Here is an 11,638-nt window from a genome sequence, read left to right as displayed (position 1 = left end):
ACGGAGGACCAAACACAACCTATGCATGGAAGTCACTGTTCACTATAGGGAGACATGCAATGCGAGAGTTGGAATGAAAATTATAATTCACTAGTAGTGGTTGAACCCCTGGACTTTGCGCTCAAGTCCTCTTAATCCTTGGTCTGATGGTGGAGGTTTGAATAGATGGCTGGGGAATTCTGGGAGTTGAAGCCTGCACGTTTTCCAATCGCTACGGCCGAGAAACAGTATTTTACAGGGAGTAAAGTACAGTGCAGTAGCTTCACGGGAGAACAAAGCTCTTGAATCAAGCCATTTCAAAACTGCTACAAAGTGTTATTAGATTGGTCATCAATTTATCGTTTTACTTAGATTTGGCATTGTCGATCTATAGTCTTAGGAAACCTCCTAGCGTATTTCTAAAATGCCTAAATAGAACGATTGAGACATTCTTTCTAAATAGGCTGCATTTTTTTTCTCCTCTCTTTGCCCTTCAGTGAACATGGAGACCATGTGTGCTGATGATCTTCTTTCTGTGTTGCTCTATCTCCTCGTGAAAACAGAAATTCCTAATTGGTATGTAGCCTGCTTTCCCTGTTTCAAAGAATCCTATAAAGGAGAATATTTCTAGCTCAGGGTTGAAATGAGGTGCGCTCTGAGTGTGCTTGTTGTCTTGCAGACATTTCATTGCCCAAACTAGGCAACACCATCAGTGCTCTGGTGCGACATCATTAGAGAATCCTCCTTGAACAGGACATTATAACCACACTACCTAAAGTCATACTCTCACTGAGCCTCAGAGCTCAAGTATTGCAGTATGTTCCACATGAGGCTTCTGAAAGCCACTCAGATCCTTCAAATGGTCCAGAAATGAGGGGTCATTGATGCTCTCTAAGCTTGATTGTTTTCTTGCAGACATTTCATTACTGAAACTAGGTAGCATCAGTGCTAGATGATGGTGATGATGATGATGATGTAGCACTGATGATCTTAAGGTCATCCATCCCAAGGATAACAATAATAATATTTTAACAGCAGCAGCATCTAAAAATGCCAATATCTTCTGAATACTCAACAGTACACATACGTTTTTTTTGCTGCTTTCGGGCATCAGCAATTCCTCCAGCTCAAACATTATGCATTTTTGGTCACAGATTTTTGAAATGTGTATAGGATGTTATGAAAGAGACCTTGATTATTATTCGGCGTGATGTGCAGATAGAAATGAAACATCTGCTGCTTAACTGCTGTATTTCCATGGATTACATGGATTATGTGCATTAGAAATATACTCAGGTTCTTGGATGTCAGTTATAACTTAAAGCTGATTTTTAATTCTTTGTGTCTTGACTGTCAAAATCGAGGATTAAAAGCTCACACATTTTTGTACATGTGCACCACACAATACTCTGCGGTACCTCTTCAGAGTTTTGGTACTAAATGCATTGTGGCGAGTTTTATAGCAGGGTGATACTAGGCAAAAATAAAGCTCAATAGCTAAACATAATTGGAGCATATTTTCTTTAACTGCAGCATAGATTATATAATCAAAATATGCAGAAATGTTGTAAGTGCTTGAATCCTGGTTTGGTTTTTCCTGGCTAGGCAAACTCTGTTACTGTACCATTTCATATTCTGGTTAATCTGGGTGCAAAAGTTTGGTCTCAAAGATTGAAGTACATCCCAAATTTTGATGATAGATAAGATAAAACTTAAGGTTGCCATTTTGGATTCCTGCATTCTGATTGAGTTCACATACTCCATTAAGCCATAGCGTGGTTTGCTTTTTTTGTATGTGACAGTGTTCTGAAAATCCAGCTGCTTATGGTTGAGACCCGTAATATACAGGTTAGAGCAGGGGTCCTCAAACTTGGCCACTTTAAGACTTGTGGACTTCAACTCCCAGAATTCCCCAGCCAGCATGGGGAATTAAAGTGGCCAAGTTTGAGGACCCCTGGGTTAGAGCATTGGATGAGCCCATTGAGTTAACTCAACTATTCAGTAAAAAATGGTGAAAGGCTTATCAAATTTGAACACAGCCATAGTGTGGTTTGGTTTTGACCTCGTATGTTGTACAAACTCAGTTGTTAGGGCTAGTAAATATAGCTTAGCAAAATGTGCAAGTCCAGCCAGTAGGATTGATTTAAGAATATCGTGGCTTTGTGCCCTTGGTGAACCTACCTTTAATCTCTCCTGGATCACCATGATAATCAAGGAGGACCTTATGAAACAGAAATAAGAACTGTCTGGTTTCTTGCAAAGAGTAAGCTCAGAACTTATCCGAGTTGAAATATTTGTTCATAATTGAAGACTTGAGCAGAATTAAAAAACAAGAATCAGAAAATGTCCAGGTCTGTTTAATGGATAGAAATAGGGTCTCCCAGTTGCGCAAATTGGGTTTTTTTTTGGTTTTTTTTGCTTCCTGACAACTGCTTATGTGGTTTTATTCCCTGTCTAGGATGGCCAACCTGAGCTACATCAAAAACTTCCGATTTTGCAGCTCAGCAAAGGATGAACTGGGATATTGCTTGACCTCAGTTGAGGCTGCAATAGAATATATCCGTCAAGGAAATCTTTCTGACAGGACACCGGTAAGTCCCTGTAATGCTGTATATCCTATCCCAGCCTGACAATCTCTCTAACAGTGTCCCCTTTCTGTAGGTCTGCAGGATTCTAGCCATGTTGTCAAAGGAGCCCAGAGAGCTAGCTCTCAAATGTATTTCATTTGTCAAAGCGGGTCATTATCCTGTGTAGGCCGCTCAAGCATTTTAGTAACTGAAGCCTTAGGCTGGCGAACTATAAAGGCTTGAGGTAAAATAAACCCCGTCTTTGATCTTGTGCTTGCAAAGAGCATGAAGGACAAACCCAGACTGGAAATTCTACGTTGGGGGAAATATCCTTGCGTAAATGTGGCTTTGCTGTTCCCTTCATCTCACTTGTAGATGTAGGCTTTTGTGTACTTAACACAAATCAGGTCCTGAGGCAGGAGCCTGTTTTTATTATTTTTGCCCGGCATTCCAATACAGGTGGTCCTCGACTTAACAATCACAAGTGAGCCCCAAACAGTTACCATATTACAATTTTAAAAACAGAGGTAAAAGTGGTGTCGTATCTTTGCAATAATTGTGCAAGCGCTGCTGTTATGTCGTCATTAGACTCAGCTGGTCAAGGGAAGGTAGAAGAAGGACGAAAAGCAAAGGCCTTCCCAAAAGCGATAAGCCTTTCAAAAATCTTTCGATGCTATTCGTTACGTCAGCTTTGCTACGCTTTATCACCTTTCTTGTCATTTTTGTTAAGCGAGTCGCTGCGGTTGATGAGTTAGTAACCCGGTGGTTAAGCGAATCCGGCATCCCCCATTGACTTTGCTTGTCAGAAGGTTGCAAAAGAGGATCACGGGACACCCTTCCCCGGGACACTGCGATTCTCTTCAAAATATGCCAGCTGCCAAGTGTCCAAATTTCGATCACGTGACCATGGGGCTCTTGCGACGGTCCTAAGTGTGAAAAACGGTCACAAGTCACTTTTTTCCAGGCCGTTGTTAACTTCAAATTGACACTAAACAAGTGGCTGTAAGTCGAGGATTACCTATAGACGGGGCCAAGACAGAATAGGTTTTGATTGAATATATGGAATCAGACTTAATTTGAGATGTGCTGGGATGGTAATCTGGCATGCATTTAATAAATCTGTCTCCTCCGGTGACACCAAAAATCAGCCTGTCTCAACAGTTCACGGAGGGCCTTTCAGAGATGGATTATTTCAAAGTACCATTGATTTAGGATTACCTTAGTCCTTTTTTAGAGTTTAAAACAGTCACCTTTAGCAGCCAGATCATTTAGAGCCATGCTGATGCATTAAGTGGAATATATTTGAACAGCTTTACATTCCGGGCTGAGTGAGTGAGAGTGAAGCGCTAAATCCAACAACCTTCATATGTCAAAACATACAGCCAAATTACAGTGGATTTTCTGCCAGCAATAAATTGTTTGGCTTGTGCAAAGTGTTGTCACATGTCACTAAAAGCATAGCAGATATTGTAGAGATAGTTTAGAAAGCACTAATGCTTTGAAGGCCTCTGGAGATAATTTTAAAAAGCTGGTGGATAGGGAACTTAAGGTCTTTTCTGCAACGAATATAGGAATAGCTGGCAGATTTTTAACCATAGTAATGATTAATTTTTAACGTCAAAGCACTGCTAGATGGCTTTGTTACTGTAGGCCGCCCTGCCTTTTCGTTCAGTTTATGCCATCTAATAAAAATCTAGCCGCTTCCGTTGCTCTCTGCATTTAACTTGAAAGTTGGGTGCAGAGTGATAAAGCATCAACAGTTATACCCTGAAAATGCCAAGGACCTCTTTCACAGCGGTTGAAGGCACAGTGAAGTTTTATTTATTTATTTGTTTGTTCAATTTCTATGGCTGTCCGTGTCAATCAACAACTCTGGGTGGCCATAGTTTTCCCCTGATTGGGCTTTAATTCACCGGCCAGTATTCCTTTTGTGACTGGAAATATTCTTACAGCCGTAAAATCATGATCTCCTCTTCCTTTTCTGTAATTGAATAAAACACATGTCTTAAAATCATGTGGAGGCTTAAGGCACATTTCAGTATCACTGAAATGTCCACCACAGGTGGGCTGTGGACCTGGCCACTGTTAGAATATGGCTTATGTCTTGTCCCTGAACTGGTATGACGCCCCTTCCCCCCCAAATCAGTTAGCATGGTGCCCTTTCTAATTTAGAATGCCTGTTTTACCTAATCACCCTGGATGCAGAATGCTAGATAATGTAGCATTCTGGAGTTTAGCTAGTGTTGAATTTTCCATGACATGAAGCAAAAGGTCTTTTAAGACCCTCTTCCATGGTCCAAAATACATAGGTTGGAAGCTGTAGTTGGTCAATTTTTGGAGAGCCACAGGTACCTTATTTCTGCTTTAGACTAAATAGAGTTGCTACAAAGTTGTTGACAAGAGAAACTTCCAAAACCTTAGGTTCTCCTGATCTGAATCGAAGCTGGACGAGGTGGACGTGGTTCCTGAATCAAAGCTGCACCTGTGAGACATCTGCAAAGAATGGAACTTGGGTGGCGGGGGGAAGGTTAATGGCTTGGTTTGGATCACTTGATGTTTGAAGGCCTTGGGGGCTCTTTTCTGGAAAACATTTCATTCCTCTTCTGCACTTTAAATCACTTGGGCTAGGCTTTCACTTCGTTTCTTGATGGGTTATCTTCTCAAGCAATCTTGGGCCACTTGTCTTTTCCTTTCTAAAATGGCAGAAGTTGGTCCACAACTGTTGCTTGTTAAATCTCGAAGCCATGTTAAATTAAAAAAAAGAAAAAGAAAAAAAGGAAGATGGTGTGTGGAATAGAATTAAATGGTTGCACTTTTTTTAATAGTTTGCCTGCCGCTAGTTTGATGATTGTTCATAACTTGTTACTCTGCTAACGTCTGAAGAAGTTGAAGGCAAAAAATGTGTTGAGATGATGAAGTTGTTTGCTGCCTTCTGTAAAATAAAATACATTGACAAATTGGAGAATCGCGTGCCGTTTTTTTAAAAAAAAGTAAAATGAGTCAGTAAAAGATGCCCTGCTTCCTGGTACTTGTTTAAATTTTTTTCTTGGTACTTTTGCTTAAATGCAGCTGTCTACCCCTCAGTTTTTAATACTTCTTATTTCAGATGTTAGAACATGGAGGACAGATCAGGAATGGTTGTATGTATGTTTCTTTTGGATTTGCAGTGTATCAATTCCATGAGTTTCATGCTTCAACCTCTTTGGCTTAACCTGCATTTAAATCCCCAATGCCGTGCTTACATGATGGATTTAGTCAGGGAAACTGAACTGCAGCTTACTCAACCTATTTGCTATATGGCTTAGGAAATAAGGAAACTGTTTGATAAGATGTAAGTTGGGAGCTTGGGGTGCTGACTCTTCCTCTTTACTGCTTGAAAATAAGCTGCTATCTTGTGAAGAGTCAGATTAAGCCAAAATGATTTAGCAAAGTATATATCTCAATCTGAACTGGATTGGGGTGGGGTGGTATAAGAAAAGGGAATAAGTAATATTATTTATCAACTAGAATTGATCTAAGCTGACTTGCTAATGTTGCTTCGTTACCAACTGGCCTGCAATCAGTCTTGATACAGGCTGCAATACTTTCTGAAATTTGAGACGGGAAAAAAGGATAGGAATATAATCTCCTGGGTTATAAAATGTAAAAACTGCCTTCTCCAGCTAAGCATTCACCAAAGATGTTGGGACTTCTGCTCTGCCTGGGCTGTGCTGTCAAGATCTGTTGAGAGTTAACGACACACCTAAAAGGACCAGGTTTCTCATCCTTGACTCCTGTGTTTTGTTGATCCTTCTACCCAAGGATTTCTGGAATGGCTACCTGAAATACCCAGAGGGCACCAGGTTGCCTGTTCCAATGTGAAACGTGGGGTGGGAAGTCTTCAGCAGATGAGATCACCATCTGTAGCATGGGTGTCAAACTCGCCATGTCACGTGACGTGTTGTGACTTTTTTTGCATTGCTGGAGCTGGGGTGGGCTTGGCCTCTGTATGATGCACCTGGCCTGTGGGCCGGCAGTTTGACACCCCTGATCTATAGCAATACTGGTTAGTTGACCTCATGTGTGGAGCACAATAATTTTATCTGTGTTTAGCTTAATGCAGATCAAATCAAGCCTGCCTTATAGACAAGCATATTAGCTTAGAATATATATGAACGCTGTCATCAGAGCATGGCCGATTATAAAACGTGTTGAGCCTTGAATCACAGTGGTCAAGTTCATATTTTATGGTAACTACAAATGATGGTTTGCAAACCACAATAAGTTCACACGTGAAGTACCAATCTAGAACTCAAAGGTATCCCAGCTTTGCGTGATGTATCTTCTCTCTAGAGACTTCCACTCTCTAATTATTGTTAACAGTTCTCTTTCTGTTACCTGTTCAACATGTCACTTCACAGTTGGCCCTCTACATTTTACCTTCCTGGGAGATAATTACTCAGCCGAAAATCACCTTTATAATAAAATAAGCAGCAGTAGACAAGGGCATTAAAAATCTATTAGCAGTAGTAATTTAGTAAGAAAGTTAGAACGGCATTAAAAAAAATGATTTATAACCGGTCCTCACACAACTATCACAGCATCCCTATCATCATATGATAAAAATTTAAGGCCTTTTGCAACCTTCCCAGAGAGCTTCCAATGTGCAGAGTCAATGGAGGAAGCTAAATTAACAACTGCAATGATTTGCTTAGCAACTACGGCAAAAAAAAAAAAAAAGTGGGTGCAAAATTGGCTGCGACTTATTTTAACCACCCTGGTTAGCCACAGAAATTCTGGTTCCAATTGTGGTTGTAGCCATAGCACTAGCACTTAGACTTATATATTGCTTCTTAGTGCTTTAGAGCCCTCTCTAAGTGGTTTAGAGAGTCCGCACATTGCCCCCAACAATCTGGGTCCTCATTTTACCAACCTTGGAAGGATGGATGGCTGTCAACCTTGAACCGGTCAGGATTGAACTACTGGCAGCCGGCAGGATTAGCCTGCAATACTGCTTTCTAACCACTGCGCCACCACGGCTCCTTGTAAGTCAAGGATTACCTGTATCAATGTTTGCATTCTGTAAAAAATAGTGTGAATGCAGCTGATTAAAAACTTTATTGCAAGAAGACTGTTAAATAAGAAAATTTAATTATAATTCCTGTCTGAGAATGGTTAATGTCGATGCAACTCTGATCTTTGGCCACAAATAAATCCATACTGATACAAAATTAGAAATAGGGCCGTCTTCATGCAAGGAGAACTGTGTTTCATCAGACTGGCTCTTAAGTGATGCTCTGCCATGTGCAGATTATGCTCAAACGTTTAATATTATAAAACCGGAGACAATGCGGGGTAATGGTTAAGGAGTTGGACAACAAGCAGGAGGCCCTGATTTACAGCAATCTACTGCAGAAGAATACTTGTCATCCTTAGGCTATCACACACACCTTGCCGAGTTGCATTGTAAGATAAAAAGGACCCCTTATGGATGCCACTTTGAGCTCCTCTAAAAGAGGCAGGATATACATCTAATCAGTAACATAGTTGGTAAAAGTACATTAAGTTTTCTTGGATGACATTTATTTATTTATTTATTTATTTTATTATTTTGATTTATATCCCGCCCTTCTCCCGACGGGACTCAGGGCGGCTCACAACCTATTTAAAAACAAAAACATACCCACAATCCCCACCGAATAAAACCAATTAAAAGCCAAATATTTAACGTTGTGATTTCCTGTTTAAAATTTCCTTAAAATAAACCCGATTTAAAATCCTCTCTAGGCCAGGCCCGCTTGNGTAGATCAGGCGAACCTGATAAAACGCCCCCCTGGTCACGGCCGACAACTGATCATCCAATGTCAGCCGTGGATCCAGGAGGACTCCCAAGTTGCGCGCCCTCTCTGAGGGGGCCAAAGTTTCGCCCCCAATAGTCAGCGATGGCGTCAGCTGACTATGCCGAGGCGCCGGCAACCACAGCCACTCGGTCTTGGAAGGGGTGAGCCTGAGTCTGTTCCTCCCCATCCAGACCCGTACGGCCTCCAGGCATTGTGGTTTTCTCTTTGGTGGGTGATTTTATTTTTCTTAATGCTCACTTTTTTTTTTTTTAGGATTCTACCTATATGTAAGGTTTTGTTTTGAAAGTTGGAATTCATTCTATTCATTGGTTAAATTGAAACTGAAAATCCACCCTTCGCTGCTAGAAAAATCGGTAGTGTCCAATTTTGAGAGTTGGGCTTTAAAATGGAATTCACCCGTTTAAATGGATCTGACGTCTACTAAACCAGTGGGGAAAAAAGAGGGTTACAAATACCTGTTTTCTGTTAAATGTTTCTCCTTGCTAATAGCTTCCCTCTCTCCCTTTTCCTTTTGTGTAGGCATCTGAAGGATTTAGTGAAAAGCTGTTCTTAAGACAAAGAATGAATCTTCTCTCTCAACTGTCTACCACCCCGATAGACTGCTTGTTTAAGGTTTGGATTGCATAGCTGTTGGATTAGCGCAGCAAGAATTAGCAAAATATTATGCTTTCCCTTGCAACCCGTTGGAGGACTGTCTCCACTGCTATCTGTAGACTGAAATTGGGTGTTTTGGAATTGATAAAAGAACAGCGCTTATCTTTCCTGTGCCATTTTTATTGGCTTTTTAAATTATAATTATGGACGCTTTAATCAGAGTAGCATCGGCATTGGTGGAATATGGCTTGAATTGTATTTATTTTCTAAGCAGTGCCTGCGGTGATTTCTCCTTCCACTTAATCATCTATCACTGGAGAGATGATGCCAGGAGGAAAGCTTTCCTAGGAGTGATCTCTTTGGGCACATTCCTAAAATTCCTTCTTCAGTTAAATATTTAAACTTTAATGCGTTGAGAGTTTGTTTGGAGCAGGTTATGGCTTTGCTGGCACAGAGAAGCTGCTGAATCAGTTTGATGTTATCCTTTTTTTTTATTGCTGTTGAAGTTGTATGTACGATTTTTAAATTTAATTTTTTTAAAAAAATATATATATATCCGCTTCTTTGAGAATGCTTGTAAATGGAGAGAGGACTCCACACTTCAATCCACATTTTCAAATAAATTTATACGATCTTAAGAAAGGGTCTGGTTAACCCGTTCTGCGATAGTAAAAGATGTTTTTAACACAAATAACAGAATAACAGAGTTGGAAGGGACTTTGGAGGTCTTCTAGTCCAGCCCCCTACTCAAGCAGGAGACTATACCATTGCAGACAAATGACTGTCCAGTTTCTTCTTAAAAGCTTCCGATATCCAAATAACCAGTATTGTTTGGACTCCACTTCTGTCTTGTTAAATGGTGTAATTCTTACATTTTTAAAATAGCTTCTGGAAATGTATCCTGGACAGCTAAGTTTGTAATCTCACACCTGCCTTTTCCTACCTGTTTTTTCCCCCCAGGTGTATTGGAACCACAGTTCCAATAGGACGTAATATAGCCATTGGAGAAAATTGTTTATACCTATTCAGCGAGATTAAGACATAGTATTCTTGGCAGGACTTGAATAGACACCCATTCATTTTTACCGTTTAACAGTTACAGAGATGTCACAGTGGGCATGCAGTCTAGAACTGGAATTGTTAGAGAGATGGTAGACAATAAACCAGTGACTTGTGAGGGAAACACACCGGCTCTTCTACCAATTGCTGTGATGTGAGAACTGACCTTGAGTCCTTCTTATGATTCTCAAAGGTCTTTCTCCTCCTGTGGTGTCTTTCTTCTTTGTTTGGGTTTTGAACCTGCCCAGATGTGTCTCTCTCACATTCTTCTTTGCAGCACGTGGCTTCGGGCAACCAAGAAGAAGTAGAACGCTTGTTGAGCCAAGGAGACAGCGACAAGGATGCTTTGAAAAACATGTGCCATCCGCTCTGCTTCTGTGACAAATGTGAGAAGCTAGTTTNAGCCAACAGAGTCTAATCTCGGTGTTTTTCTTTACGCTGTTTGAAAAATTATTACTTGGTCTTTTTTGATGTTTAGTTTTAATACTGTTATATGTTTGGTTTTGCTTTATGTTTGGTTAGCTGCCCAGAGTTATTTTGTTGAGATGGGCAACCATATACATTTGCAAAATAAAGCAAGAGAAGAAAAAAGTAGGATTACCCAAAAAAAATTCCTTCATTAAGGAATATTTTTGCTGGAAATGAATTGGAATACAACACTACCAGCAAATTCCAAGTCCATCTGTATTTCACTTTCTCCAATAAAAATAGGTATACTGTCTCTGATAAATATTAAAAAATACTTTAAATGCTATTTAAAAATGAATACATTCCGTGTAAACAACAGGAGTGACATGTAAAAAGTGAACTTGGAAAAAAGGAGAATTGCATTTTAAAAGCCTACATCGGAGAACTGCATGTGAGAAAGGAAAAAAAAATGCTAAGGATTATTTGCGTTTTAAAAAAAAAAAGATTAAGCAGTCTATGTTAAGAGCTAGGAAAATTACAGGAGGATATTGAAAAAGCCCTGAATTATGAGATACTGCGGTGGCAAGTGATTAGGCAAATAGGATGATGGAGGATGCTGGGAGCCCGGATGTGAAGCAACATTATGAAGGCCACAGTCTGCCCAATGATGGGATGTAATCTTCAAGGTGCCAGTTTGCAAGATAGGAGCTTTTTTCTGAACTGCATCCTCTGATTATTTTGGTTTTCCCAGAAAGAAATAGATCAGTGGTTCTCAACCTGTGGGTCGGGACCCCATTTGGGGTCGATCGACCATCTTACGGGGGTCGTCAAGCAAGGCTGTCCGCCATTTTTTTTTGTCCGCCATTTTTTTCCCTTTTTCCGGCGGGTGCCTTACCTCCCTTGGGCTGGGCCAGCTGGTGGTCGGCCTGCTCCGTCTCTGCCGCTTGCCAGCTACACCTCGGCCGGCGCAGGGGGCGGAACCACGCATGCGTGGCGCTCCCGGGCAGGGAAAGTCCTCGACTTACGACCGGTTGGGTAGTCCTCGACTTACGACCGGTTTAGTCCTCGACTTACGACCGGTTTAGTCCTCGACTTATGACCGGTTTAGTCCTCGACTTATGGCCGGTTGGGGTCACGGCATTAAAAAGGTTGAGAACCACTGAAATAGATAGTAGTTTATCTTGGTTTTTG

The 11,638-nt window shown here is 40.8% G+C and overlaps 1 protein-coding gene across 1 annotated transcript in view; it reads left to right on the top strand.

The window, feature by feature from the left end:
- Positions 1-11,638, top strand: part of LOC107300355 (ankyrin repeat domain-containing protein 27-like) — a gene marked incomplete at its 3' end in the record, with an annotated part of 32,633 nt that overhangs the window by 4,521 nt on the left and 16,474 nt on the right. The window contains exon 2 of the mRNA XM_015829689.1: positions 10,317-10,436. Coding sequence (XP_015685175.1) covers positions 10,317-10,436 — 120 coding nt within the window. The remainder of the gene's footprint in view (positions 1-10,316; positions 10,437-11,638) is intronic.

The sequence above is a fragment of the Protobothrops mucrosquamatus genome, unplaced genomic scaffold (assembly GCF_001527695.2).
Source record: "Protobothrops mucrosquamatus isolate PMUCROS unplaced genomic scaffold, P.Mucros_1.0 scaffold6759, whole genome shotgun sequence".
NCBI lineage: Eukaryota > Metazoa > Chordata > Lepidosauria > Squamata > Viperidae > Protobothrops > Protobothrops mucrosquamatus.
Note: the sequence above shows the minus strand (reverse complement) of the source record. Positions and strands in the feature narration are given on the sequence as shown.